This window comes from Oxyura jamaicensis, chromosome 5 (assembly GCF_011077185.1).
Source record: "Oxyura jamaicensis isolate SHBP4307 breed ruddy duck chromosome 5, BPBGC_Ojam_1.0, whole genome shotgun sequence".
Classification (NCBI taxonomy): domain Eukaryota; kingdom Metazoa; phylum Chordata; class Aves; order Anseriformes; family Anatidae; genus Oxyura; species Oxyura jamaicensis.
Genome location: NC_048897.1, coordinates 28,754,208 through 28,781,307, shown reverse-complemented (window position 1 = coordinate 28,781,307; position 27,100 = coordinate 28,754,208). Strand labels below are relative to the sequence as shown.

Below are 27,100 nucleotides of genomic sequence, written 5' to 3'. Positions count from 1 at the left end.
ACGCACAGCCAGCCTCTGGAAAACGCAGCCGCTTTATTTCTTTACTAGTCACAGAAACACCCAAGTCCCACCAGGGGCTGTGACGCAGGGGCAGACCAGGACACACCACGAGCATCCTGCCGACCCCTACTTTCCGCGTGAGCCGCGCCAGCAGCAGGCCTGGGCGCTGGAAGGCTGAGGAGCACAGCTGGGCTGCAGCTGAGGGGCCTGGCCAAGCCCCCCGGCCTCTTGGATCCGTCCCTCGGGGCGAGGAGCTGCAGGGGGGCCGCAAGCTCGAGCGGTGCCGTCAGCCGCGGAACTGCGCAAACTCCTTGCGCAGCCAGAGCGAGTCCTGGTAGAAAAGGGGGTCGCCCAGGTGCACCGCCGTCCTCTTGTAGAAGTAGCAGTAGAGCACGGCCGCTGCGGGAGGCAGGGAGGTGAGGGCAGGCCCCCGCCTTTGGGGTCAGGGTCAAAAGGGACAGGGGTGCCCACATGGCCTCCGGGAGCCCCCAGGCAGCTGTCAGGGCTGCTCCTGCTGCCCCAGCCAACGCGAGCCCTTACCCAGCCGCTGGAAAACAAAAAGCGTCTGCAGGCCCTCGGTCCAGACGAAGCGGCTGGAGTCCCTCCACCGCAGGTTCTGACACGGACAAAGACAAGGAAGAACCCGTGCGTCAGCCCGGGGGTGGCACCTCTGGCTCCTGTGGCCTGGCACGCTGCTGATCCCGGCGGGAGGGGGCTGGACCCGTGCCCCGCGGGCCCATGTGATGCTGCTGGCTCCGGGAGCACCCACACCCCAAAGGTTAAGCAGCTCAGGGGATTTGGCCAGCGAGCCAGGACCTATTCTGGCTTCACACTTCAGATCCCTGCAAATCCCCATCAATCCCCTGCCCGGACAGCGTGGGCAGGACGGCCCCGGGCCAGCCCCGACACCCCCGGGGCAGCGGGGTGGGGACGAGCCCTCGCCCCAGCCCTGCAGAGTCCCCGTTTTGGGGACTGGCAGCCGGGACAGGGAACAGGGGAGAGAAGGGGACAACGCTGCTTGGACGGAGCAGGGACCCCCGGGGCTTGATGCCAGCAGGAAGGGGGCTGCCCCCAGCCTCCCTGCGCGGGCGTTTGCTGGGGATTAATCCCAGGTAAACTGGGAGCCGCCACCACAGCCTTCGGCGGGGATCACTCCAGCGTGGGCTTCTGTGGCAGCACGCAGCCAGGGCCACTGCGCTTTCCCTGGGGAAAGAGGATTTTGCAGCAGGTCGCAGCGCCGAGGGTGGGGGCTGGGATGAGGCAGCTCCCTGCCAGCCAGGTAGCTACGGCAGGGGGCAGGCGGGGAACCCCAGGGGGACAACAGGGCTGGGGGCACACCAAAACGTCCCCAGCCGCGGGAAACCGTGCCCTGCCTCTTCTGGGAGAGGGGACAGAAGGCAGCTGCGTGTGGCGGCTGCTGCCCGCCTGCCCTTGGGCAAAGTGGGCAGCCCCCAGCCTACCATGACCCAGACGTGGAAGGAAATGCTGAGCGCCAGGTAGGCTGCGGACAGCAGGATGGTCCCCTTGAACTTGTGGAACAGGAGGTTGACCAGCCCGGCCTGGAAGACGAAGGTGTTGAAGAACATGAGGAAGATGATGATGACGTTGAAAAGGATGGCGATGTCCTGGATGCTGAGGGAGAGGAAAGGCACGGTGAGAGCCCGGTGGCAGGGAGAGCCCGGCCCTCCTGCCCCGCCGCCCTGCCCGCCCAGCGCTCACATGAAGAGGACGAGCTGGACGGCAGGGGCTGTGCGGAGCAGCTCCGAGAAGGAGTTGACAAACAGGTCGTAGAACAGCAGCAGAAACTGCAGGAACAGCACCAGGCTGTAGTTGCTGGTCTGGAGCATCTTCCTTCCCTGGGGGCTGGAGCCCTCAGCCCCGGCACCCCCAGAGGTGCAGGCAGCTCATGGTGTGGTGCCGGGGGCTCAGCATCGCTGCTCCCTACTGCTGGCACCTGAGGGGGGAGCAGAGATTTTGCTTGGTAAGGCTGCACGCAACCCCCCCCCCAACGGGGGGGGCCCAGCTCCTGAACCCTGCAACCTTCCTCAGCCAGGAAACCCAAAGCAGGGTTTCCCCACAGCGCGTCCTGACGGTTCCTGATGCCGAGCTGCGCTCTCTTTGGTTGCTCTCTCCCACCCTCCAGGCTTCCACTGGCCCCGATTTCACGGAGCAGCCAGGAAAAAAAAAAACCGCAGGGACGAGGAAGACGTGCGAGCCCTGCGGGCTGCGGGCAGATTCCTCACACCTCCCCCTGGCAGCGCTGAGCAGGCCACGCTGCGGGGCCGGGCCGGGGCACGCCGTGACCCAGCACCGCTCCCCGTCACCTCACCCCGCAGGACCGCGCTCCCCGCCGGGGGCAGCTCGCCCAGGACGGGCCGAGGAGGCGGCACAGGAGCGGGGCTGCGCGGGGCCGGGCACGGAGGCGCGGGTGAGGCAGGGGCCGGGGGGAGCGGGGCCGGGGGGAGCGGAGGGGGAGGGGGGCTTCTCTGACAGGGGACCCCCGGGGCTGGGGATCGCCGCCCTCCCACCCCCGAGCGGCCCCGGCCCACCCCCGAGGGTCCCTCGGTGCGGTCCCGGCGGTGCCCCCCGGTGCTGCCGGTGCCCCCGCCGCGCCCCCCGCCCGCAGCCCGCCGCTCACCCGCGGCCGCCATCTTGCGTCTCCATGGCGACGGCGCGGGGGGGGGGGGCGGAAGCGCGGGGGTGCCGCTCTAGCCGCCGCTCTCGCTGGTTCTCGCCGGCTCTCGCCGGCCCGGGGCGGGGGCACCACCGAGGCGGGCGGCCAGAGCGCCCCCCGCCAACATGGCGGCGCCCTTAGAGGGCGAGGGCGAGGGGGCGGCGGGGGGGGGCCCGGGGCTCCGGCCCCGTAGCCGGTGAGGGGCGGCGGGGACAGGCTGGGGGGCGGAGGGAGCCCGCAGGTGCGTGAGGGGGGGGGGCGGGGATCGGGCAGCAGGAGCCGAGGGGGCTGCGGGTGCTGGGGAGGGGTCCGTGGGGGCACCCCGGGGCTCCCCCCCCCCCGGGGGTGTGTTGCCGGTGCCGGGCCGCCCCCCGGCGCAGCGGGTTCCCCTTTCGGGCCGGCTCCTCCCCCGGGTGCCTGCCCGCAGCCTGCAGCCGGGCCGGGAGCCGCCGGGGAGGCTGAGGGCCGGTTGCTGTCCCCCCGCAGGCAGTGCCGGCGCCCCGCCGCAGCGATGCTGCCCGTGCCCTTCCAGCCCTTCTGCGCCTCCCTGGGCGGCCTGGGGCTCCTCTGCGTGGCCTTCGTGGGCGCCTGGTGCCAGCACTGGCGCGGCGGCTTCGCCTGGGACGGCAGCGCCCGCATGTTCAACTGGCACCCGGTGCTGATGGTGACGGGCATGGTGGTGCTGTACGGCGCAGGTGAGTGGCGTTTGCGGGGCGATGTTTCCCCTCTCCGCCCCCCCCCCGCCCCCCCCCCCCCCGGCTTCCCCCTGACCCCTCTCGCTCCACCAGCGGCCCTGGTGTACCGCCTGCCCCCCGCCTGGCGCGGCCCCAAGCTCCCCTGGAAGGTCCTGCACGGCGCCCTGGCCCTGACTGCCTTCGGCCTCACCGTGGTGGGGCTGGTGGCCGTCTTCGGCTTCCACAACGCCTCCAAGACGCCCAACATGTACTCGCTGCACAGCTGGCTGGGGCTGGCCACCGTGCTGCTCTTTTCCTGCCAGGTGGGTTTTTGCCCCCCCGCGTCCCGGCCCCCCAAACTTCCCTTCCTCACTGCCTGTCCTCCCTTCCTCACTGCCTGTCCTCCCTTCCTCACTGCCTGTCCCCGCAGTGGCTGGCTGGCTTCAGCGCCTTCCTGCTGCCCTACGCGCCCCCCTGGCTCCGTGCCCTCTACAAGCCCGTCCACGTCTTCTTCGGCTCCACCATTCTCATGCTCTCCGTGGCATCCTGCGTGTCAGGCATCAACGAGAAGCTCTTCTTCAGCCTGTGAGTGTTGCCGCGGGGCTCTGCCGGACCAGCCCCGGGGAAAGCCCCCCCCAGGGCTGGGGAGCTCGGGCGGTATTTTTCTCTGCGCTTGCAGCGGTATCAACCGAAACTAAGCACGGGCTTAACTAAGGGAAGTGAAAACTTTCCCCCCACCCCAGGTGCGTGGTTAGCTGCCACAGCTCCCTGCTGCAGGGTGGATAAGGGGTTATGTGGGCTGAGGGGAAGGCTGGATCTGTCGAGGAAGGGTCTTAACCCTTCAGGTGTCACCTCCAGCCCCGTGCCGCTTTGTATACCGCCCACTGGCAGCTCCTTGCAGCAGCACCCTCAGGGGCCAGGGGACCGTCCCGGCCTCAGATGGGACAGGTGGCCACGGGAGCAGTGCCACGGGGCTGCTGGGGTAGCGGGGCTGTTCCGCTGTAGCACGTGGAGCAGTGCTGGGGGCACGGAGCCAGCCCGCAGCCTCAGGGGCGGCACGCAGCAGGCACAGCGAGGCGAGCGTTGCGATTCTCCTCCGCAGGAAGAACGGGACAGCAACGGTGCCGTACAACCGCCTGCCCCCCGAGGCCGTCTTCGCCAACACGCTGGGGCTCCTCATCGTCCTCTTCGGGGTGCTGGTGCTGTGCGCCCTGGCCAAGCCGGACTGGAAGCGCCCCGAGGACGACTCCACGGACACGCGCCAGGTACCCGCAGGGCTGCACAGCAGCTCCCAGGGAGGCTTTGAGGAGCCGAGCCGGGGGTCTGCCTCCCACCACGGCCCCAGCTGGTCCGTCCCCGGGCTGGGCAGGGGAGCGCAGGCTCCAGGCTCACCCACGTCTCTCTGCAGCCCCTGCTCGGCACCGAGCGCTGACGCCTCCGAGATCTCTCCCTGCCATCCCGGAGCTCTCCGACCCCGTTGCTCTCCCACCTGCCCTGACGCCTTGCCTTCGCCGGGCTGCCTGTGCCCAACGCTCTTCTGTTGGTGGGAACAACGGGGTCAGCTGCCTTACAGCAGAGATGCCGCTGCGGTGGGGACGTCTCTTTGCCTCCCTTGTGGCTCAGCACTGGCCTCCTGCCAGCCTCAGGACAAGAGCAGCTGCAGCGCCGTGCTCCTGCCTGCGCCCTCGTGCCTCTGCCTGCCAGCTCCTGCGGGGTCCGGCTGTCCCCTCGCGCCTGGACCGTGATCTGTGCCAAATCGGCTGCCTCTGAGCCCTGCGGTGCCATCCCGGGCACCTCCTCAGGTTGGAAGCCACCAGAGGAGCACCCTGTGTCTGGTGGTGCTGGGACCCAGCACAGCGTGGGCTGCCCCAGCCCCGTCTCCTCCACGGGGACAGCAGGAGCCCTCGGGCCGTGCCTTACCCTTCGCGGGGTGCGTGTGTGGTGGTGGGACCAGCTCAGCAGCCCTCAGGGACGCCTAATAAAACGCTGGCTTCCGCAGCACTCTTGCACCTGTGTCCTTTGGGGCTGCCCTGGCAGCCCAGCCTGGTCCCCGTGCTCACCCCGTGCTGGGGCCGCCGTGTGGTTCCCCTCACCCTGTGCTGCAGGGCAGGCTCTGCCCCCACCCCAAGTTCCTGTTTTGCCCCTGTCCTGGAGCCTCCTCCAGACCCCGTGAGTGCAGCCATGTGAGCCTCAGGGTTTCCCCACCCAGCCACGGGGCAGAGATGAGGGCTCGTGGGTGGCCCAGCAGCTTCCTTCCTCCCCAGCCGTCGCGCTCAGGCTGAGCTCAGGGCTGCCTGGGTCCCCCCTTGGCATGGGGGCCAGCTGCCTCCCCCCGGGCCCAATCCCCCCCCCCCCCCGCACGAGGACAGACGCTCAGGGGGACCACAAATATTCATTGGGGGTTCACGGGGCGTGCTGCCGAGTCTCCCGTCGCTGCTGCAGCCCCTGAGGAGCCGGGGGGTTGTGGGGGGGTCAGCCACGGGCCGGCCGCCCTCCCTCAGCCCCGCAGCCCCTCCAGCACAGCGCGCAGCACAGCCGCTGCCGCCACCGCCCCGGGGTCCGGCTGCAGCAGCTGGGCCGAGCTGATGTAGCTGGCTCTGCCCGCGCCGGCCTCCATGTGCCGGGTGGCTTCTGCCGCCGCCTCCGCGCTCTGCCAGGGGAAACGGGGAGCGCTCGGGATGCGGCCACAGCCGGCTCTGCCCACCCTAGGTCCCCCCCGTCCCCGTACCTGCACGGCGGAGGCCAGCACCGTCAGCAGGTCGGCTCCGGGGCTGCGCAGGGCGTGCAGCGCCTGCGCCGCGGCGCACAGCGAGTCCAGCTGGGAGACACGGGCGGGGGGCTGAGCGCCAGGGCCGCCGACAGCACCCACGGCGGGTGGGCAGCGTCGGGGCCCCGCCGCGCTTCCCCTTGCGTGGCGGCACTCACCATCGTCCTGTCCCCCGGGGCGGCTCCTCCGTACCTGCGTGGCGAGCACAGCGCTTGGCAGGGTCCTGCGGAGGGAACGGGGGGGTCCCGCGGGGGTCCCGCCGCACTCACCGCTGCATGGCTTCGATGCCGGCGTCCATGGCGTCAGCCCACGTCGGGAGGTCGCTGCGGTTGTGCAGGGGCCGGGCGGCCGCCGTCAGGAACAGCCCGTAGAGCTGCGGGGACACCGGCCCCGTCACCACCCGCGGTGGTGGTGGTGGTTGGGGGGGCAGCGGGGGTCCGGATCCGCGCCCCCTCCTTTCGCCCCGCACTCACCACGCCGGAGGAGCCGCCCATCTTCTCCAGCAGCAGGTCGGCCAGGGCCGAGAGGAGCTGGGCGGGGGCTGCCGGCGGGGGCCGGGCGCGCACCCACTCCTGGATGGCTGCGGGGCAGAGGGGATAAGAGGGGAGGTGTGGGGACACTGCACCATGGGGGGGCCCTGCCCCCAGGTGGGAGAGGGGCCTGGGGTTCCTCGCTGCCCACCAAGGGACATCGTGGAGCAGCCCCCGCTCCTGCGAGGGGGCAGTGGGGGTACCGTGGCCCAGGCAACGGCCGGCACGCACCTCGTGCAGCCCGGGCATGCGTGTGGCCGCAGTCCCCGTCGCCCGCCGCGCGGTCCAGCTCGTTGAGCTTGTCCTGCAGGCCCAGCAGGGTGCTGCACACCCGCTCCAGGACCAGCTGCACCCACTTTGCTTCAGGCCCTGCAGGGAGGAGATGTCACCCCCTGCCTGGCCTTGAACTCGGGCAGCAGGGAAACTGAGGCACGGAGCGGTGACAGCTTCTTCCTGCGGCCGCCCTGACCTGCGCCGGGCGCTTGCTGAGCTGCCTCTGGTCCCTCGTCTGGTGCCGGCACCTCTGGTCTCTGGCTCGTGGCAGGCCCCGCAACCAGGTTGGGCCAAGCCATGGCCGTGGTCTCGGCATCTAGAGCAGCCGGAGGGGAGGGAGGCAAGTGCCAGCTCAGCAGGAGCCGCCGAATCCACGACACCGCATCCAGCAGCGCCAGCGGCCGGGCACCGGTCCCGAGTGCCCACGAGTGCCGGCACCCAGGGCCACCCCACGGGTCCCGTGCCACCTCCCCACCCGCAGGCACTCACCGATCAGCCCCACCAGCTCCTCGTCTGCCAGCATGAGGGTGAGGGAGACCCCGGCCATCTCCAGCGCCGTCATGAAGGAGCCCACCAGGGCCCGGGCGATGCGGACTCCTCGTCTCTCTGCGAGGATGAGGGTGGCCATGAGCGAGGTGGCGTTGCAGGAAGGGTCCTCAGGAGCAGAGGGCTAAGGGCAAAGCCAGGGGGCCTCCAGGGTGCCCCCACACTCACCCAGCCCACGCACGGCAGCGCCAGCCACGATGCCCAGCTCCAGGCAGGACAGCCCGCCCAGGTTGTTCACCACCAGCACCACGGAAGCACCTGCGAGGCAGCGAGCGCAGTGACACGCAGTGACCCCGGCCTGGACACGCAGGGGGTGCCTGGGGCACACGAGGGCTCACCGCGGCTCAGGGGCAGATGGGAGGCATTGGCAGGGTCCGTCATGTGCGCCAGCATCGTCTCCACCGCCTCGTCCGCCGGCATCACCTGGCGGGGGAGCAGGGGACCGTGAGGCCAGGGCAGGGGGACAGGGAGGGGACCGGGGCAAGGGGACGCTGCTCACCTTCATCCTGCGCACGCCCGCCTCGCCGTGGATCCCTGCGGGGACAGGGCAGCGTCACCCCATGCTGATGCCCACGAGGGGCACGTGGCCCCCACGCCCGCCAGCAGCTTGGCGTGGGGTGAGGCAAGGGGGCAGCTCCTCACCCAGCCCCAGCTCCATCTCATCGTCAGCCAGCTGGAAGGTGGGCTTGGACCCGGGGACGCTGCATGGGGACAGGCTGAGCCCCAGGGTGCCTGTAGGCGGGAGGGGAGAAGGAGAGACGCGTGCCAGATTTGGGGGCAGGCGGCGGGCACGCAGGCAGCCACACGGGGAGGCAGGAACGTGACCGTGCCCCAGCCACGCTGCGGGCACGTGGGATGCCCGGCTTGGGCTGAAGTCCACTCCGTGCCGGTGCCTCTTATCTGCCGCTGGGGAGGGTCCCGTGCACCTACCCATGGCTTTGGCGACCGCCAACACCCTCTTGGCAATCTCATCCAGGCTTGCCCCCGCCTCAGCCAGGGCCCCGGCCACCTGCAAAGGGGGCAGCAATGGGTGAGGGACCCCGTGCATCGTCCCCCCTAGGGGCACCAGGGGACCCCACGGACCTTGTGCACGAGGACGGTGCCGCAGAGCCCGCGGCGCCCGGCTTTCTTCTGGGTGGTGAAAGCGCAGTCGTCCCCCACCACCACCATCTGCACGTCAGCCCCCTCTGCCCGTGCCCGCTCCAGCGCCAGCCCGAAGTTCAGCCGGTCCCCGGTGTAGTTCTTCACGATCAGGAGGGTCCCCACTGCGGGGAGGGGCAGGGGGCTCGGTGACGGCACGGCCACCGACCTCCCCAGCGCCCCATCGCGGCCCCATACCTGCGCCAGCCTGCGTCACCGCCCGGATGGCCGCCAGGATGCTGCCCACGGCGGGAGAGGTGAAGACGGCGCCGGCCACCACGCCGCTCAGCATGCCCTTCCCTATGTACCCTGTGGAGGAGCGGGGACGGGGGGCTCGGGGATGCCCGGGGGGGGGACACCGAGCCCACGGCGGGGCCGTGGGCGCTCACCTGCATGGGCGGGCTCGTGGCCGGAGCCCCCCCCGGAGAGCAGGGCCACGCGTCCCCGCAGGGCGGCCAGGTCAGCGCGCAGGGCCACCCGGTGTCCCCGCAGCAGCCGCAGCCCGGGGTTGCAGGCCACCAGCCCGGCCAGCGTGTCGTCGGCGCAGCCGGCCACTGAGCTGATCAGCTTCTTGGAGGCCTGCGGGCACGAAGAGGCGGTGTCATGGGGACGGGGAGCGGGGCGAGGGGCTGCGAGCTGCCCCCGGCTCACCTCCATGGCGGCGCGGTGGGGCAGCGGCTCCTGGAGGTCCCGGTGGCACTGGGGGGGACGTGGGGCTCCCCGGCTCCGTCAGCCGTCCCCACGCTGTGGCTCCCGCGCAGCCTTCGGCCCGGGTCCAAACTCTGCCGGGGGCTGAGGGAGGGCAAGGTCCAGCCCCCCCCGGCGGGATGGGGGTGTCCCGGCTGGGCTGGGCTGGGGAAGGGGGAGCGTGGGGGGCTGGGGGTGCACCCCTCCACATGGGGACCCCGCCCGGGATGGGGGGTGCCAGAGGGCATGCCCCTGCACGTAGGGACCTGTCCTGGGATGGGGAGGGGGTAACAGGGCGCGCACCCATATACATGGGGACCCCTCCTGGGACGGAAGGGGGGGCCGGGGGTGCACCCTACACACAGGGACCTCTCCTGGGATGGGGAGGGGGGCTACGGGGGAGCAGCCCTACACATTGGGAACCCTCCGGGATGGGACCTGCACGTGGGGACCTCTCCTGGGATGGGGGCCGGGGGGGCAGCCCTACAAAGGGGGACCCCTCCTGGGATGGGGAGGGGGGGACCGGGGGTGCACCCCAACAAAGGGGGACCCTCTCCCGGGATGGGGGTACCAGAGGGCTCCCCCTACACCTGGGGACCCCTCCTGGTATGGGAGGGGGGCATCAGGGGTGCGCCCCTACACATGGGGACCCCTTCTGGGATGGGGAGGGGGGACCAGGGGGCGCAGCCCTACCCAGGGGGACCCCTCCCAGGACGGGGGGACCCTACACGTGAGGACCTCTCTTGGGATGGGGGGGACGGGGGGGCGCCCCCCTACACGTGCCCAGCCCCGTCCCGGGACGGGGGAGGACCCGGGGGCGCCCCCCAGAAGCGGGGTCCCCTCCCTGTGTGTGTGTGGGGGGGGGGGTGTCCGGGCGCGGCCCCCCCACCTGCCGTCTCGTCTGCTCCCGGCGGTCCTCCCGGCGGCGCAGAGCGGCCCTTCCGCTGGCGTCACGGCGGCGGCGGGCGGAAGGGGCGGCGGTGGCGGCGGAGAGGCCGCGCGAGGCCCAGGCCCCGCTCCCGGTGCGCGCCGCGCTCTGCCCGGCCGGGCCCCGCCGCCGCCATGTCCTACAACTACGTGGTGACGGCCCAGAAGCCGACGGCCGTCAACGGCTGCGTTACCGGTACCGGGGGGGGGGGGGGGACACGCACCGGGGGTGGGTCATGGGGGGGCTCCGGGGAGCCGGGGGGCGCGGGGGTGGGGGGCAGCCGGGGGGGTGCGGGGCCTCCGGGGGTGTTGCGGAGTGCGGGGGGGGGGCTGGGGGTGCTGAGGGGGACGGGGGAGGCTCGGGATTCCTTCAGGGGGAGTGGGGGCACCTGGAGGGGTCTGGGGGCGGCTTGAGGCTCGGGGGGCACCGTGGGGGGGTTTGGGGTGTGCTGGGGGGCAGCGGTGCCCCTCTCGGGGCGGGGGGCTGAGGTTTTTGGGAGGTGAGCATGTGGGGGGGGCGTTGGGGGCTGGGGTGCTGCAGGAAGGTGGTGGTGGGGGCTGGCTGGCAGGGTCTCACCTCGCTGCAAGGGTTTTGGGGAGGGCCCGTGGCTGGGGGGCTCCCTAGGGAAGGACAGGGGGCTGGGGGAGAGGCGGTGGCTGCAGTGGTGGGGTCTCAGGCTGGGCCCCCCCTGGTTGTGAGCTCGGTCGGTGAGAGCACCTGGAGGTGCCTCCCCGCTGCGGTGGGGGCTGACGGCCTCTCCCCGTTTCTCTCGCAGGGCACTTCACCTCAGCAGAGGACCTGAACCTGCTGATTGCCAAGAACACGCGGCTGGAGATCTACGTGGTGACAGCCGAGGGGCTGCGGCCCGTCAAGGAGGTGGGCATGTATGGCAAGACCGCCGTCATGGAGCTCTTCCGCCCCAAGGTGGGTGTGCTGCTGCGGGAGGGGGCTGCCCGCCAGGCAGGTGTGGGGTCGCTCCCTGCCACCCACCCCTGACGGCACCCCCCGGCCCTTCCTTCGCAGGGCGAGAGCAAGGATCTGCTCTTCATCCTGACGGCCAAGTACAACGCCTGCATCCTGGAGTACAAGCAGAACGGGGACAGCATCGACATTATCACCCGCGCCCACGGCAATGTGCAGGTGAGCAGCTCCTGCTCGAGTCTGGGAGGAGGCAGGTTCTCATCCTTGGGGACAGGTTTGCTTTGTTAGGGCCAGAGGTGCATCCAGGTGACGGGCGTCTGCCTGGATATTGGGGATTTTTCACCTACCGGGGACCCTAGCCGGGTTCACCTGCTGGCACTGTTATTTCTAAAGGTTTTCTGAGCCAGTGAGCAAGCCTCAGGGACTGAGGACACAGCTCCAGTTCTGCTCTTAGAGCAGTTTGCAGAATGATAAGGTTGATTTGAGATGCTCCAACTCTGAAGAGGTTTAGTACTCAAAACCCAATGTCAGGTATTTGTTTTTTTCCAAAACGGCTCCTCCGGTGCTTTGTGGCCAGTCCCTACACGCTGCGTGCCAGAAGCATGCCTGCTGAAGTTACTTTTGCCTTTGTGGCTGTACAGCGAGCTTAATAACTAACTGTAGGTGTGCTCCCTTCTGTTCTGTGTGCTGGTTAAAATCACGCCTTCCCAGCAGGTCAAGGATCCACATGTCTTTTTGGCTTTTTGTTTTCTGTTATCCTTGTGATTTCTGTCAGCTGTCGAGCCAAAATACCTCCCATCTGTTTCCAGGTGCAGAGCTTCTGCTGACTGCCTGTTGGCGGGGCTGAGCAGGGGGTTACGGGCACGAAGCGTAGGTGGGCGCGTCCTGTCAGCGAGGTGTTGCTGTGTTTGGGGGAAAAATACTTAATCTTCCCGTGCCATGCTTCTTCCTCGTGACATATGGAGGTGCTGATATCAGCCCCCGCCAAGCAGAGCCCCGGGGTCTGCGGGAGGGCGATAACAGCGCTGGATTTTTGGTCACGGATATCAAAGCACTTCACAGCAGCGGGGAGCGCTGCCCCCCATCCGCGACCCTGAGGTCGTTCCGTAGAGAGCTGGGGTTACAAAGCCAGGTTCTGCTCCTGGAGCGCCCGTCTCCGGCCGCCCTGGAGACATTCCAGGAGTCAGAGCGGCGTGGTCGGGGCAGCCGCGTGCGGCAGGAGCTCTGCTGGGCTCCCTGGTGGAAAGGACCTGCTGCTGCAGAAGATGCGTGACTTGCCTCTGGCTTGCCAGGCAGTTCTGCCTGCTGTTCCCGAGGCCCGTGCAGGGATCTTTGTCTAACGCTGGTCACTCTGTTTCCCATCTCCGCGGGTCTCCTGCTCAGGATCGCATTGGTCGTCCCTCGGAGACCGGGATCATCGGCATCATTGACCCGGAGTGCCGGATGATCGGCCTGCGGCTCTACGATGGCCTCTTCAAGGTCATCCCTCTGGACCGGGAGAACAAGGAGCTGAAGGCTTTTAACATCCGCCTGGAAGAGCTCCAGGTCATCGACGTGAAGTTCCTCTACGGCTGCCAGGCCCCGACCATCTGCTTCGTCTACCAGGTACCTTGTTCTCGATCGGTGGCTCAGGCAGAGGCTGCTGGAGGTTGCTGGGCAGACCTGCACGAGCCGAGGTCTCCGGGGGGTTTCCAAAGGGGCTGGAGCATTGGTGTTGTCCTGGGGCCTGCGGAAAGCAGTGCTGTGGCTGAGAGGGCAGAGTAAGAGACAGTTCTGGCTCCTGCGGGCTCACTTTGTAGCTGAGGAAAACCCGTGCTCCTCTGTGCTGTGCTTTTCCATTTCTGGGAGAGGCCAAGAAATGCTCTCCCCGAGGAGAGCTGGGCTGCTGATGCTTCCGGGGGGACTGTTTCTGTGCTGAATGATTAAGAGGAGCACGTGGGTCCTTCCAGGGAGCGCAGAGCAGGTGGATCAGAGCCTGCTCAGTTGCTTCTTACAAACACGGCTGTGAGGCTTCACCCTTTCTCTTCAAAAAGGCAACGTGTCTTTGATGGTATTTGAGAGGCTACTCCAGCAGTGAAAAGAGGGGCCATAACCTCTGGGTTTTCACAGAGGCGGTGCTCCTAGGCCTCTCTCTGACACTTTATTTTGAACCAAAGAGGCTTTGTGGGGCTGGCTGGGCGAGGGATTATCTTTGCTTTTCAAAGCCGGCGCTAGCTGGGGCCTGGCTGGGAGCTACTGCGACAACAGCACAGGATGCGGTGTGAATTCAGATCAACTCCGCTGTGGCAAACTCATACCACGGCAGCAACAACCGCGTGGTAGCAAGGATCAGATTTTCCCGTTTTCAAAAGCCACTGCTGTTATTTTCAAGAGAGGGGGGTGCTCTTGAACCCCTCTGGACACTTAGTGAGCAAAGACCTGGGAGACATCGCTTTGCTGCTGTGTAAGTAAGGGCTCAGGAGAGCAGCCCGGAGCCCCTGTGTCAGGACAGCGCGCTCCCCCTGCCCTGTGCTCTTTCTTCTCATCTGCACACCTTTCAGCTCTCCCTTGGGCTCCAAACAGGCTTTCAGAACACGCGGCAGTCCTTGTTTGTCTGAGCGAGGAGCGTATACGGAGCCCTATTTTTATCCCGTGACACTTTGCAGCTTGGTGTCAGAAGGGAAGCTATTTTAGCCTGCCTTTGCTATAGAAATCTGCAGCAAGAGCGGCTGGCGATGCTCTGTGTGGTTCTGACTCGCTTCACGGGTGACGTCCCCGGAGCTGGCAGTGGGGGGTGTGCAGCTCGGAGAAGCGCTGAGCGCCCCTGTGGGTTCGATTTGTGCTGCTGCTGTTGTCAGGTGGGGAAGCAGGCAGAGAGGGACGGTGATTTGGCCAAATTCTTCAACTCTTGTGTCAGAGCTTGGACAGAGGCACAAGTTTCCACTCGGTCCTCAAGAGCATCCTAAAGGAGGAGCTCCGTCATCCTGCGGAGTCAGCCAGCAGAGAGGGTCTTACCTCAAGGAACCGGGCACGTTTATGGTACAGACAAGCGCGGAGCAAATTCATTAGTAGTTATAAACAGGTGTTGTACAGATAGAGCAAATTATCCATTTTCGTGTCTGATAGATGAATCTCACCCTTGCAGCAGGAGTGAGATGCGAGTTCTGACTCACGAGGCCTTATGTAAAGCGCTGGGTTTGCTTTGGTTCCTGGGAGTCTGACTGTGTGTGTGGGGGGGGAACATCTCCAAGCTGCTGCTTCCTCTGATTCCTTCTCAATTTATTAATCGTTATCACAGGATTTGGAGCGAATAGAATAGCATTGAGTGTCTGAGATGATTCTTGTGTAGATACGAAACCAGAGGAAGATACAAAATGAGCAAGTTTATTAAAAAAAAAAAAAGGAAAAAAAAAAGCTTGAGAACTTCTGTTGTGTGCAGTAAAAAGGTCCAGAAATGCCCGAATCACATTAACAACACTTCTGCCATTCTAACAGCCTCGCTTCAGCTTTAACACATACAGGATGTGCTCTGGTTGTGCTAATTCCTCATCTCTCTCCTCCCCGTGGGTCTGCTTCTCCCCCTGACCTCCCCTTCTCTGTCCGCTGGCGCTGCTCTTTGCTTCTCGCCGCACCCAGGCCTCGGGCTGCCGAGCCCTGTTGGTGAGGGGTTGCTGAGCTCAGAGGCTGTGAGGGGTGAGCCAGGAGGTACCCGGCTTTCCTGTGGGTGTTGCTTACAGGGCCAACGGCCGCAGGGAGCAAAACCCACTTTTACTTAGGCCTGGGAAGTGGTAAGGCATAATAAATAAAAAGATGAACAGCTCTTTTAAAGTAGTTCTGCGAGCAACGTCTCTAAGGAAACCTGGTTCCTCGTGGCTTAGAGCCTTGTCTCGGCTTTAGAGGCATGAAATAGGCCGGTGGGTTACGGTCAAAGACCTCTCTGTGCCCTGACTGCTCGTGTGTCCTGTTCCCACTGGGTTCCCAAGTGCCCTTCGGTGTGGACCTCTTTTCCTGTAGCGGCTGTGGATCCGGGGGGCTCTCCTCCAGCCACCCTTTATTTCCACGTGGACTCTGCCTGCGAGGCCTCTGTTCCGTCTCGGGTTTGGCTGAAGTTGCTCACCAGGGTGGGAACTGCAGGAACAGCAGGGACACCGGCGGGTTGTTCGGCAAGCAAGCAGATTGTTGCCTCAGGAAACCAGGCTGAAAAGGCTGAGGAGCACTGAGCTGGGCTCTCAGCTGCTCTGGCACCTGCGCCGTTGGAGCGGAGCTGAATTCCTGAGCGCCTTGCTGGAGCTGGAGGCGGCGGCAGTGCTGTGCAGTGCCACTCATCCCCAGATCTGTAGAGAGCCATGCGTCAGATGAGTACGATGCCCAGAAAATCGCCTGTGGGTATAAAAATGGAAAAATCGTTTCCAGTCTCTTTTGGCACAGGGATTTATCGAAAGGTTGTGCTACATGCAGATAAATGTAGGGAAAATGTGGCTGAGGGTGCGTGCGTTCAGACCCACGTGCAGCTGCAGCCTGGTGGGTGGGATGGAAAGGCTCGGCAGCTCTGGTCACTGGGTGATGGTGTTCCCGCAGGAGATGGGGCAGCACTTCCTTGCTTTGCGGTTGCTCATCAGCTCAGCCTCAGGAGCCGCTGCTGCTGTGCACGCAAGGCTGCCGTCGGTGTACGTGGTCACTTATGCCTTCTCTTTCAGGACCCTCAGGGTCGGCATGTCAAGACGTACGAGGTGTCTCTGCGTGAGAAGGAATTTAACAAAGGTCCTTGGAAGCAGGAGAACGTAGAGGCTGAAGCCTCCATGGTCATCGCAGGTCAGTCCTTTGTGCAAGGTCCTCCCTCCTGTTCAGTCCTTGAGGCCGAACGCCTCGTTTGTGCTGCACAGGTTCTCTGGTAAGACATTTCTCTTCTCCCCTGTGCAGTGCCAGAGCCTTTTGGAGGTGCAATCATCATTGGGCAGGAGTCCATCACCTATCACAACGGAGATAAATACCTGGCCATAGCTCCACCTATCATCAAGGTGAGCAACTGCAGACGTCTAGAACTGTCTCCTGGAGTTCCTCTGTTTTCAGGCGTGTCTGGGAGTGCTGGGAGGGTGCTGGGCCGCTTGTAGTCAGGAATTTAAACTCTTCTGGTCTCTAGGTGTGGCCTAGTAGGGTCACTTACTCCCAGAGCTTTGGCGAGCGTAGGCGTTCTGCACGCTGGCTGACCTGTGTTTTGGAGGACTGAGGGACACGTGTGATCCTTGTCAGAACGTCAGTGTGTGCTTGTATGTGGCTCTGCTCTGTGTGGAGTACTCGGAAATGGCTGCAGTAAAGCTGAAATCCCGTTAGGGCCCCAGAGAAAGGGATTAATTAGGAGGTAGTGAGTGGTTTGGGCATTGGTCCAGGGCAGAGCCTGGTTTCAGTTCAGGCAGCGAAAGATATGAATGAGCCCCTTGGAGACTTGAGTCCACCGATGTATGATTGGGGCACTTGTTTAAAGGAAAAAGGACTCACACAGTTTGTTATGGAACTTGAGCTTGTGGTTTCTGTCAGAGGGATGGGCCAGCTCCCACGTTTAAATGGTACAGGAAGCACAAATGGCACGGCTGAGGTGCTGCTCAGGGCCGAAAGAGGGCCTGAGCTGTGACCAAAAGGTCCTTTCAAGTGGGAATAATGATGGGCTAGAAAAGAGTTATAAACCTTAGGTCAAAGAAATACTAACTGTTGCGTGAACGCCTACAGGCTACTGGACCACTGCTGGGGCTCTGTGCTGGAGGGTTCGTTATACCGGAGTGAGTAGAGCAGCTCTCCCACACTCTGCTGATGTACAAAACTGCCTTCACCTGCAGGCGGAGTGCAGACACATTGGCTCTTGAGGCCAGCGGAATGCTTGCATCCAGCGAAGATCTGCGAGATCAGTTTTTTTAAACCAAAGACATAGACAGGAGGCCAGGGAGCACCTACCCCACAGAGCAAAACAACTGCAGGCTTCTGTCCAGAAATGGAGCGGGCTCAGAGCTCTTCGGGTCCCAGGCAGCATCTCTGCAACACATCTGTGAAAGGCTCAGCATTAGAAAAACGGGTGTTCTGATGGCATCGTCCCTGGGCTATGGGCAAGTTAGGGACACGTGTTATTTAGGAACGTGAAGCGCTTTCTAGTTACCGAAAGTGAGGCTGTTTGCCCACAGCTGCCGGCTGTGTTTGCTGCTACAGTTGATTACAGGGAAATCAACTGTATGGAGGAAGAGTGCCCTGGTGTGGGATTTGGCTGTGGTTCCAGCAAGCAGCTGGTGTGCTGTGGATGTGGTTGTTCCCCTCCAGCGTGTACAGAGGTGGTGCTGTTTCAGTGGCTTCCTAACACTTCCTTCTTGGCACATAGCAAAGCACAATCGTGTGCCACAACCGTGTGGATCCCAATGGGTCCCGTTACCTGCTGGGGGACATGGAAGGACGCCTCTTCATGCTGCTTCTGGAGAAGGAGGAACAGATGGACGGCACGGTCACCTTGAAGGACCTGCGTGTGGAACTGCTTGGTGAGGTAGGGCTCTGCCACGTCAACGCGGTGGCCCTGCTGCTTCTCACCACAGGGTCGCGGGGCTCTGCAGACAGCCAAATGGCAGGAGCGGTATCTCTTTGGAGCCCAGGTTGGAGTGATATTTCACTCCCCACAGCTGTCAGCTGCAAACTTTCAGTTGCTGGATTTGGCCTGGGGAATTCCTGATTTGGGCACTCGAATGTTTACAAAGTGTTCAGGGGTTTTTGCAGGGTGTTTGCACACCATCCCTGGGAGAAGTTTGGACTCTGGGGGTTCTGCAAAGGGCTTAAATTCCTCCCCTGTGTCCAGAATCTTACTGTTGGGCTGCAGTTCGGATGTAGTGCTTGGAGGCATGGCAGAGCCCTTTTCATGCTAATGGTGGTTCATCTGTCTCTTTGCAATTCCCAGACATCCATTGCAGAGTGCTTGACCTACCTGGACAACGGTGTGGTGTTTGTTGGCTCTCGGCTTGGGGATTCCCAGCTTGTCAAGGTAAGTGGGCCTTGTCCTAGCTTAATTGTGTGTTCAGACAGGATTCGTACATCTGCTTTCATCCTGTTTGCAGAGGTGTATATGTATGGGTGGAAACTTTCTTTTCCTTGTCTACCCTCTGCTTTCCACTTGAGCTTTCTTGTTGGAAACCAATGACTATGTTTGTTCGTAGCTCAACGTGGACAGCAACGAGCAGGGCTCCTATGTAGTGGCTATGGAGACCTTCACCAACCTCGGTCCCATCGTTGACATGTGTGTAGTAGACCTGGAAAGACAAGGCCAAGGGCAGGTAATGCTGATTCTGCCTTGAAGTTCTCTGTCCTGGGGATGTCTGGGCCTGCAAGGTGTGTGGAGGGTGTCCACAGAAGGAAAAGATGGAAACCCATTTATTGGAGATTTAAAAGCCTTATCCTGGTGCAGGGAAGGCTTTGAGGTCTTGCACTGAAGAGTGGTTATGGGTGGGAGGGCTTCTTCTTGGGCTCCCCTGTTAACAAGGAAGGGTTTCCTCTCCTGCAGTGGGGAATGGTCAGCTGCCAAAGACCTTCCTCTGAGAAGCAAGGAAGATGGGGACCCCTTCTTGGCTTGAGTCTGTCACTGCAAGGAGGGGTGGGGGTGCTTCCCAGCAACAAGTGGTAAATATCTGCTCTTCTTCCAGCTGGTCACGTGCTCAGGTGCGTTTAAAGAGGGTTCGCTACGGATCATCCGGAACGGCATTGGGATTCACGAGCATGCCAGCATTGACCTGCCGGGAATTAAAGGTGTGTGAGCTGTTTGGTGCTGCCTGATACACCCCGTGACCTGAGAGGGCCCACTGGGGACACTTCTTGTGAGCGGACTGAGGTTTGGGGTGTGGATGGGGGACTTCCACCCACCTGCTGTTGTAATATTTGCTGTGAGCACGTGGCCTCTGTGTTGCAGGCTTGTGGCCCCTGAGGTCAGATTGTCATCGTGAGACCGACAATACCTTGGTGCTGTCCTTTGTTGGCCAGACCAGGTAAGGTGGGGTTAAGGCTGAGCCAGGCTCGCGGCCGCATGTTGGAGCGTGACATAACAGGATCTCCCTTCCCCTTGAGGGTTCTTATGTTAAACGGAGAGGAGGTAGAAGAGACGGAGCTCACAGGGTTTGTGGATGACCAGCAGACTTTCTTCTGTGGCAACGTGGCACATCAGCAATTGATCCAGGTAATGCTCCTTCTAGAGGAGACATCTTTCTCATCTTGACTCCATAGCCCTTCTCCTCTGTGGAGGTAATTTAGATCTGTGCTGCGCATCATGGCAGGGGCTGCAGTACTTCCTTGGGCAGATGCAAAAAGTGAGGTGTTGTCCTGGCTCCGAGCAGAAGTGTTCTTTCTCCTCAGATCACCTCTGCCTCTGTGAGACTGGTCAGTCAGGAGCCCAAAGCCCTGGTGAGTGAGTGGAAGGAGCCCAATGGGAAGAACATCAGCGTGGCTTCCTGCAACAGCAACCAGGTGGTGGTGGCTGTGGGACGAGCCCTGTACTACCTGGAGATCCGACCCCAGGAGCTCAGGCAGATCAGGTGAGTGCATCTCTCTCCTCCTGGGCCACAGGCTCCCAGCCTCTACTGTTTGTCCTTGGGCTGCAGGCTGACTCCTGTCTGATTTCTCCTTCCTGCCAGCTGCACAGAAATGGAGCATGAAGTTGCCTGCCTGGACATCACTCCTTTGGGTGACACTAATGGCATGTCCCCACTGTGTGCGATCGGGCTCTGGACTGACATCTCCGCCCGCATCCTGAAGCTGCCTTCATTTGAGCTGCTGCACAAAGAGATGCTGGGCGGAGGTAGGGCTCTCCTGGGTCTGGGGGCTGGTGGCAGCAGGGACTGAGCTGATCAAGCCGTGAGTGACATCAGCCTTCTCTTCTTCTGTTCCCTGCAGAAATTATCCCTCGCTCCATCCTGATGACGACCTTTGAGAGCAGCCATTACCTTCTGTGTGCCCTGGGGGATGGGGCGCTCTTCTACTTTGGGCTCAGTCTCGAGACAGGTATTTATGGGTTATAGTACCAAGTGGGCTGCCTGGGAAGGTGGCTGGACTTGTGCCCTCTTACTTGCTTGATGTACTTTTTTCTCATCCTTCTGGAGATCTCTCTCTCCTTCCAAAAGTTACTTCTTTCTCACTGTGAGGTAGTTGTGCTCAGGTGGGACTGGCTGTGGGTGCTGAGTTGGTGGATTTCTCCAGGGGACTGCAGAGAAAGGAGATTGATGCTTGTATCCACTTCTTTGCTGCCAGCAGGATGCAATTACTCGCGCTCATTTCCTCCCAGCATGTCACAGCCACATTACTCCCTGCTGTCCTGCTCCTGCGAGCTCTGCTGGGGCAGCTCCCAACACCGGTGCTCCTTTTCTGCAGGCTTGCTGAGTGACCGCAAGAAGGTGACCCTTGGGACCCAGCCCACTGTCCTGAGGACTTTCCGCTCTCTGTCCACAACCAACGTGTTCGCCTGCTCTGACCGCCCCACCGTCATCTACAGCAGTAACCACAAGCTGGTTTTCTCCAACGTCAACCTGAAGGAGGTGAACTACATGTGTCCCCTCAACTCGGATGGGTATCCCGACAGGTGAGCCTGCACCTTGCCTTGCCTGACACAGCAGGGAGGAGCTTTAGACTCTGTACTGGCATAAATGAGGTGCAGGGTGATCTGCTCAGCCTCAGAGCTCCATCTTACCATGTCCAGGATAGAAGTATGCCTGACTCCGACTGATCAGTGGGAGAGCTTTTTTTTTCTGTATACTCATGGTATACTCATTTTTCTGCTGTGTACTCATGGTATACAGCAGTCCTGGCCCTGGATGCTCCCAGGGCAGCGATCAGTCCCTTGTGCTGCTTGTTGGGTCTCACGTGAGAACACAGGTCGGCGTGGTCCTGTCTCTTAAGCATCTGCCCCTCCTGTGCATCAGTAACGCTAGATGCTGCACTAATTTGGCCATCCTGCTTGGATCTGCACAGTATGGGAAGGGGATCCAATGACTAGCAGCTTTGGGGCGGGAAGAAGAGCGAGATCCTTGGCTGCACTGCCTGCCTTACAAGCCCAATTGCTCAGAGTTTTCCTCCTGTACAGCTTGGCCCTGGCCAATAACAGCACTCTGACAATCGGCACCATCGATGAGATCCAGAAGCTGCACATCCGCACGGTTCCCCTCTACGAATCACCCAGGTGAGCAGAGCAGTGGAAGGGAGTCTGGTTCGAGGGGCTCTTGTTCTGCTGCACAGGACAAGACTGGGGGTAGATTTCGCCATGGGGAGAGGCAAGCTTTGCGGTCAGCGTTCCTGTTGCAGGCTCAGTTTAGCACACAGACCGAATCAGTGGCATGTGCTGAGAGTAGTCTGTGCAAGGAAGCAGCTCTTTCCTTGTAGTTTTTCATTGGAGTGGCCTGTCCTGGCATGGCTACTCACACAGCTCTCTGTCCTGCAGGAAAATCTGCTACCAAGAGGTGTCACAGTGTTTTGGCGTGCTCTCAAGTCGCATCGAGGTGCAGGATGCCAGTGGGGGCACCACTGCGCTCAGACCCAGTGCCAGCACCCAGGTGAGGGGTAACTGCTGGGTCGTTCCTGAGCTCTGGGCTGTGGGTACTGTAGCTCCTTAGGCCAAACCATGTTGCAGATTTTCCTTGACAATCTTCTCTCCCAAAGCTCTGGGTACAAGCTCTCCCTTTGGCAGCCTAGGAGGAGATGGGGTGGTAAGATCTCTCTGTGGTGGTGTCAAGGTCCCTCTGTGCTGATCTCTGGCAGCCTCAGCATGCTCACTGTTCTGTCTGATCACCTTTGTTTTGAACACTGCTCCTTCAGTCCCTTGTACAGGCTTCTCTTTGGTCTTGAGTGGTTTCCTTCTCTCAGAGGTGCAGACACAAGTCCCCTTCAGGCAAAAGCTGTGGTGGGAGCTTCAACACTGTGTAAACTGTTCTATTAATGCTGTTGCTCAGCAGTGCTGCCTCTGCCTTGCACGTCGTGTATATCTACTGGTGCAGGGAGTGTGCCCCATTCCTCAGGCCCAGGGAGCTCCTCTCCCATTCATCCTTCTGGTCCCCAGTTGTCTCAGCCTTCGTGGTGCAGCATGAGGACGTGCCAAGTAGCATGAGGATGTGACCTGTCCTTCTGTGTCCTAGGCCCTGTCCAGCAGCGTGAGTACCAGCAAGCTGTTCTCCAGCAGCACAGCACCGCACGAGACATCCTTTGGAGAGGAGGTAGAGGTGCACAACCTGCTCATCATAGATCAGCACACCTTTGAAGGTACCAGCCCCAAATGCTGCCCACACTCTCATCCAGTGTTCCCCTCCGGAAGAAGCTCATCAGCGTGTGGCTGATACCTGTGACCTTCACAAAGCTCTGATCTCATACGTTTCCTTCAGTCAGAGCATTTTTTCTGGAAGATCCATCAGCCATACATCATGGGTTTAAGGTGTAGTGATTAGCTGACGGCATGAGGTGGTGGCAGGGAATAGGTGAGGGTATCTCCAGGCAGCCATTGACTCTGCACCGTGTTCATGTCCTGAGTTTCCAGCCATTCCTAGGCAAACTGCTCTGCAGTTTGTGCAGTGTGGGGGTGCTGCCTGTTGGGGCCCAGGGGACCCAGTTGTTTTTCTCTTTCCCTCTCTGCGCAGTGCTTCATGCTCACCAGTTTCTGCAAAACGAATATGCCCTCAGCCTGGTCTCCTGCAAGCTCGGCAAGGATCCAAATACCTACTTCATTGTGGGCACCGCCATGGTGTATCCTGAGGAGGCAGAGCCCAAACAGGGCCGCATTGTCGTCTTCCACTACTCTGATGGTAAGAGCAAGGTCTTCTTGTGTGGCCAAGTCTAGCTGCACGAGGGCAGTCAGAGATCCAGCTGTCCCCAGACAGGATCTGTAGTGGTTTGTCACTGCTGTGGGTCATCACAGCATGTCCCCTTTTCCCCATCTGCCAGAGGAACCCAGGAATCCCTCACGAGAACCAGATTCTGTGATTTGCTTTCTGTGTGTCTGCCCCCTGCTGTCCTGCTGCTCCTGTGTTACTTGCCCACAGATCCTCTGAGACAGTTCCTAGAGAGATCAGTATTTAAAGCAGCTTGTCTGAACACTCCCCCCCCCCCCAAGGCCTCCTGGCCCCGGGAGCACGATGCACATAACTTGGCACTCTGTGGATTGGTTCCAGGGAAACTGCAGAGCCTGGCTGAGAAGGAGGTGAAGGGAGCTGTATATTCCATGGTGGAGTTCAACGGGAAGCTCTTAGCCAGCATCAACAGCACGGTAGGACTCTAGTGAAACCCTGACTTGCTTCACGAGCATGTTTCGTAGCTGGAAGCCGTCCAGCCCTGTGCCAGTCTCTGTTGGAGAAGCGTGTCCTGGCTGGCACGGGTGTCCATTCTAGCTCAGGAGTCGTGTCCCTTCCTTCAGGTGCGCCTGTATGAGTGGACAGCTGAGAAGGAGCTGCGCACAGAGTGCAACCACTACAACAATATCATGGCGCTCTACCTGAAGACCAAGGGAGACTTCATCCTTGTGGGAGATCTGATGCGATCTGTCCTGCTCCTTGCGTACAAGCCCATGGAAGGAAACTTTGAGGAGGTATCAGTGATGTTGGATAGTCATAGAATCGTTTAGGTTGGAAAAGGTCTTCAAGAAAGAAAAGGCCTTCACTTCTCTTATTGCTTCAGATGCGTAGATGCTGTCATTTATCAGACAATTCCAAAGATACTGTTTTCTGTCAACTATCAACACACAGGGTGTTTTGGCTGAACTGCAGTTTTAGAACAGATATGACAGTTTCTGCAATGGTATCTAACTGCCAGACATTAGAGCTAGTCATAGAGACAATTTCAGATTACAAACATCAGAGTTCTAACAGGTATATTCTTCAGGAAGAATATTCACTTGGTCAGAGAGGTGCTGGGGGTCTGCATTACCTGTTCCAGAAGACTCTGGGCAGGTGAAATGGTGTGAAGGTAGTAAATGGAGGAGCCTGGCTCACCACACTTGCCAGCCCTTTGTGCACAAACCTACATCACTATTCAGAGAACAGGGTCACCTGGTGACATCCTCTTAGGCAGATCTGTGTGGTTCCTGGAGGGACAAATCCCCGGGCTTCTGAGGAGCTGAGCTGTGTGTCAGCAGCCTTGTGAAGTGCAGGCTCGGGAGCTGTGCTTGTCATCTGCCAGGAATGGGAAGCTGCCACCCAGAGAGCCTGTTGTGCATTCGGGATGGCTCCTTGAGACCATTGCAGCATCTGTCAGCAAATGCAGTGTAGCTGGGGGCTGGGCCAGGCAGCAGGGCAATCTGTGCGCGCAATCTCACTGTGAGAGTGGCTTTGGCATGGGCTTGTCAGCATTTGCCCTGGCATCATCTGAGTGCCACTTAGGCCAGGGCCATCTCACCAAGGCAGTTGGTGCTTTTTGCTCAGCTTCTTCATCCAGCAGAGAGGGCAGACTGGATCCCGCCTTGCTCCCAGTGTGGGTGTTGGGTGGACTGAAGATGTTTGTTAACAGGGCACGCTGTCTGTGCACCATACTGCATCTCCTTTTGCCCTCTTTCAGATTGCCCGGGACTTCAATCCGAACTGGATGAGTGCCGTAGAGATCCTGGATGACGACAACTTCTTGGGAGCAGAGAATGCCTTCAACCTGTTTGTGTGCCAGAAGGACAGGTGGGCTGGCTAGGAGGGGGATGTGACAGCGTGTGACAGGAGGGACAGGGCAGTAGGGCCTTCTGGTCCCCTCAGCATCACAGCTACAGAAGCATGTCAGGCAGGAAAGTGGGCAGAAGCATGCATAGCTCTGAGGAGCTGTGAGACAGGAGCCGGGGGACTTCACCTGTCACCCCAGCACAGTCTGAGCAGGGTGCTTTGGGTTTCAGTGCTGCCACGACCGACGAGGAGCGCCAGCACTTGCAGGAAGTAGGACTGTCCCACCTGGGAGAATTTGTCAACGTCTTCTGTCATGGATCCCTGGTCATGCAGAACCTCGGCGAGACATCCACTCCGACACAAGGATCGGTTCTCTTTGGCACAGTCAATGGCATGATAGGTACGGGTCTGGGAGAACCACCTCGAGCAGGAGGGTAGCAGGTCCTCTTCTCTGCTGCTGGGCCTGGTCTGGGGCTTCCTTGTGTCTCCGTTCTCTGTCATCAGTCTAGTGGTGCTCTGTGCCATACTCTCCTCAGAAACCTACTTTTCTCTCTGGAGAGTTTCCAGGAGAGGAAATTGCTCTGGATTTCTTTGAAAGCCCTTCCTTACCCCAGCCCTCTCAGGCACCAGCTTCCAGTCCAGCTCCAGTCCAGCAGCATCTGCCCCCTGCCTACTGGCAGCTGCAGCAGCGTGGCCCCAGGGTCCCTGGGATGCCCTGGGTTGAGCCCTGAACCCTCATCACCATTTTGTCCTTTGCAGGACTGGTGACCTCGCTGTCGGAGAGCTGGTACAACCTGCTGCTGGACATGCAGAACAGGCTGAACAAAGTCATCAAGAGTGTGGGCAAGATCGAGCACTCCTTATATCCTTCTGTGGTCCAGCCAGGAGCCTGCACCGGCAAATGCTGGGGGCTGGCCTGTGAGTCGGGGCGGGGGGCGTCGAAGGCCTGCTGGGGAGAGCATGTGTCAGCTGGAGGGGGGGGTGCTGTGTTTGCCACATGATCAGGGCTTTTTTTCTGCAAGAGAAGCCCACGTGGTAAAGGGGGGTGTCTTGAAGGGTTTGAGGGTTTGACAAAATTGGCAGATCGCAAGTTTTGGGGGTCTGATCACAGGAGCTTACTGTGCTTGAGGAACAGCATGTGCATTAAGATCAAGACCCCAAGATCTGCCGTGCATAAAATAGCCCTAAAAAACGTGGCACAAATTCTGTGATCCTGTTGAGGCAGCGTGGTCAGTCTGCCTCAGGCAGCTGCTGTGGATGCAGTGGGGGCAGGTTTTTTCCAGACACGGTCTGAGGTTGGTGTTACTCCGTGTGGATTTGGCTCCTTGACAGTGGCACCTGGAGATCATTTCACACGGAGCGCAAGACAGAACCAGCTACGGGGTTCATTGATGGTGACCTCATTGAAAGCTTCCTGGACATCAGCAGGCCCAAGATGCAGGAGGTGGTGGCAAACTTGCAGGTGAGATGGGTGATACCATCTTGGGCTCACGGAACTAGCAGTAGGAACCCCGCTCAGAAATTGAGACTGCACTGAACACGTGCCCTCCTACGAGGGCATGCATTCTTCTGCACCTGCTGCTGTCTCCACGCTCCGATGCCTTTTCTCTCCCCACAGATTGACGACGGCAGTGGCATGAAGAGGGAGGCCACCGTAGATGACCTGATAAAGATCGTGGAGGAGCTGACCCGGATCCACTAGCAGGATTCGGGGTCCTTCCCTAGCACCTTCCTCCCCATCAAGCAAGGGAGGCTTTTCCCCGCCTGCAGCTGGAAGACCCCTGACTGGCTGCACTGAACACTGGCGGGTGGCCCTTGCCCAAGGGGAGGTGGGAGAAGGAGTTTCAGAAGGGGAGCCAGTTTGCTAGGGCTTTGGGGGGGGGGGGGAGGTCGTTGGCCAGGCACCACGTCATTGCCAGCTTGGATTCACAAATCCTACGGACTCAGCTGCTGACCCAGAGCTGGGCTTCGCTCGTCGCGCTTGTTGGGTGACCAGTAGCACCCGGCTGATGCGATGCCCTTGCCTGGATTCACTCTTCACTGTTGTCTTCAGTATTTTTTTTCCTGCTTTCGGTTTCGTTTTCAATTCTTTTTGATCCGTTGTGTTTTTTTTTTGGAAGGGGAAGCAAAGCTGCCTCTAGGGTTGAGGGCGAGGGCTGGAGGATTCATGAGGGGCTGGTGAGACCTGCGGACGTGGAGGGGGAAGATCTCTTTATAACTGGGTAAGGAAGCTAAGAGGGACAGCACGCTCCTCTCTCTCCACAGGATCTGTGGCTCGCTCAGGGAGGGAAGTTCTGGGAAGCTCAATCAGTTGTGGAGTCTGAGTTTTACCAAATAAAGTAGTCCAAGAGGAAAG

General features: G+C 61.3%; 4 protein-coding genes across 8 annotated transcripts; 2 read left to right on the top strand and 2 right to left on the bottom strand.

The window, feature by feature from the left end:
• Positions 1 to 14: 14 nt before the first annotated feature.
• On the bottom strand, positions 15 to 2,833 carry TMEM138 (transmembrane protein 138). Its single transcript, XM_035326695.1, has 5 exons — positions 2,639 to 2,833; positions 1,720 to 1,954; positions 1,461 to 1,632; positions 541 to 616; positions 15 to 399 (listed from the first exon to the last, which is right to left on the bottom strand). Exons 2-5 carry the CDS (start codon positions 1,845 to 1,847, stop codon positions 287 to 289), a joined length of 489 nt encoding a protein of 162 aa, XP_035182586.1. The 5' UTR covers positions 1,848 to 1,954; positions 2,639 to 2,833; the 3' UTR covers positions 15 to 286.
• DDB1 (damage specific DNA binding protein 1) lies at positions 2,573 to 27,100 on the top strand. Of its 4 annotated transcripts, none has more exons than XM_035326606.1 (28): positions 2,573 to 2,620; positions 10,327 to 10,414; positions 10,995 to 11,143; positions 11,243 to 11,359; positions 12,524 to 12,745; positions 15,817 to 15,931; positions 16,040 to 16,137; positions 17,481 to 17,639; positions 18,045 to 18,128; positions 18,301 to 18,417; positions 18,784 to 18,886; positions 19,047 to 19,122; positions 19,202 to 19,310; positions 19,487 to 19,665; positions 19,765 to 19,928; positions 20,024 to 20,131; positions 20,498 to 20,705; positions 21,207 to 21,302; positions 21,561 to 21,672; positions 22,252 to 22,375; positions 22,747 to 22,911; positions 23,278 to 23,372; positions 23,520 to 23,690; positions 24,656 to 24,765; positions 24,975 to 25,144; positions 25,504 to 25,606; positions 26,083 to 26,206; positions 26,363 to 27,100. In XM_035326606.1, exons 2-28 carry the CDS (start codon positions 10,354 to 10,356, stop codon positions 26,444 to 26,446), a joined length of 3,423 nt encoding a protein of 1,140 aa, XP_035182497.1. In that variant the 5' UTR covers positions 2,573 to 2,620; positions 10,327 to 10,353; the 3' UTR covers positions 26,447 to 27,100. The 4 variants fall into 4 exon arrangements, with proteins under 4 accessions (XP_035182497.1, XP_035182495.1, XP_035182499.1 ...); XM_035326604.1 differs by having other exon boundaries at positions 2,588 to 2,617; positions 10,324 to 10,414; XM_035326608.1 differs by lacking the exon at positions 2,573 to 2,620 and having other exon boundaries at positions 10,251 to 10,414.
• LOC118167364 (cytochrome b ascorbate-dependent protein 3) lies at positions 3,160 to 5,349 on the top strand. The gene is made up of 5 exons (XM_035326685.1): positions 3,160 to 3,369; positions 3,463 to 3,671; positions 3,779 to 3,933; positions 4,451 to 4,613; positions 4,757 to 5,349. The coding sequence occupies exons 1-5, from the start codon at positions 3,186 to 3,188 to the stop codon at positions 4,778 to 4,780; spliced, it is 735 nt and encodes a 244-aa protein (XP_035182576.1). The 5' UTR covers positions 3,160 to 3,185; the 3' UTR covers positions 4,781 to 5,349.
• TKFC (triokinase and FMN cyclase) lies at positions 5,722 to 10,243 on the bottom strand. Of its 2 annotated transcripts, XM_035326643.1 has the most exons (18): positions 10,181 to 10,243; positions 9,256 to 9,396; positions 8,994 to 9,183; positions 8,803 to 8,913; positions 8,548 to 8,729; positions 8,395 to 8,473; positions 8,107 to 8,196; positions 7,964 to 7,998; positions 7,803 to 7,887; positions 7,633 to 7,722; positions 7,408 to 7,524; positions 7,115 to 7,234; positions 6,877 to 7,014; positions 6,589 to 6,695; positions 6,385 to 6,488; positions 6,274 to 6,307; positions 6,077 to 6,166; positions 5,722 to 5,998 (listed from the first exon to the last, which is right to left on the bottom strand). In XM_035326643.1, exons 2-18 carry the CDS (start codon positions 9,259 to 9,261, stop codon positions 5,846 to 5,848), a joined length of 1,731 nt encoding a protein of 576 aa, XP_035182534.1. In that variant the 5' UTR covers positions 9,262 to 9,396; positions 10,181 to 10,243; the 3' UTR covers positions 5,722 to 5,845. The 2 variants fall into 2 exon arrangements, with proteins under 2 accessions (XP_035182534.1, XP_035182533.1); XM_035326642.1 differs by lacking the exon at positions 10,181 to 10,243 and having other exon boundaries at positions 9,256 to 9,432.

Bases quoted from the DNA above. Each gene is read 5' to 3' on its own strand.
- TMEM138 (XM_035326695.1), bottom strand. From the start codon at position 1,847: ATGCTCCAGACCAGCAACTACAGCCTGGTGCTGTTCCTGCAGTTTCTG. The intron at 1,633-1,719 runs GTGAGCGCTGGG...CCTCTCCCTCAG, and splicing joins GTCCAGCTCGTCCTCTTCAT to CATCCAGGACATCGCCATCC. The intron at 617-1,460 runs GTAGGCTGGGGG...TGTCCGTGTCAG, and splicing joins CCTTCCACGTCTGGGTCATG to AACCTGCGGTGGAGGGACTC.
- LOC118167364 (XM_035326685.1), top strand. From the start codon at position 3,186: ATGCTGCCCGTGCCCTTCCAGCCCTTCTGCGCCTCCCTGGGCGGCCTG. The intron at 3,672-3,778 runs GTGGGTTTTTGC...CTGTCCCCGCAG, and splicing joins TGCTGCTCTTTTCCTGCCAG to TGGCTGGCTGGCTTCAGCGC. The intron at 3,934-4,450 runs GTGAGTGTTGCC...TCTCCTCCGCAG, and splicing joins GAGAAGCTCTTCTTCAGCCT to GAAGAACGGGACAGCAACGG.
- TKFC (XM_035326643.1), bottom strand. The intron at 8,197-8,394 runs GTAGGTGCACGG...TCCCGCCTACAG, and splicing joins GGCGGTCGCCAAAGCCATGG to GCACCCTGGGGCTCAGCCTG. The intron at 7,723-7,802 runs GTGAGCCCTCGT...GCTGCCTCGCAG, and splicing joins CCATCTGCCCCTGAGCCGCG to GTGCTTCCGTGGTGCTGGTG.
- DDB1 (XM_035326606.1), top strand. From the start codon at position 10,354: ATGTCCTACAACTACGTGGTGACGGCCCAGAAGCCGACGGCCGTCAAC. The intron at 25,145-25,503 runs GTACGGGTCTGG...TGTCCTTTGCAG, and splicing joins CACAGTCAATGGCATGATAG to GACTGGTGACCTCGCTGTCG. The intron at 25,607-26,082 runs ATATCCTTCTGT...TGACAGTGGCAC, and splicing joins GGCAAGATCGAGCACTCCTT to CTGGAGATCATTTCACACGG.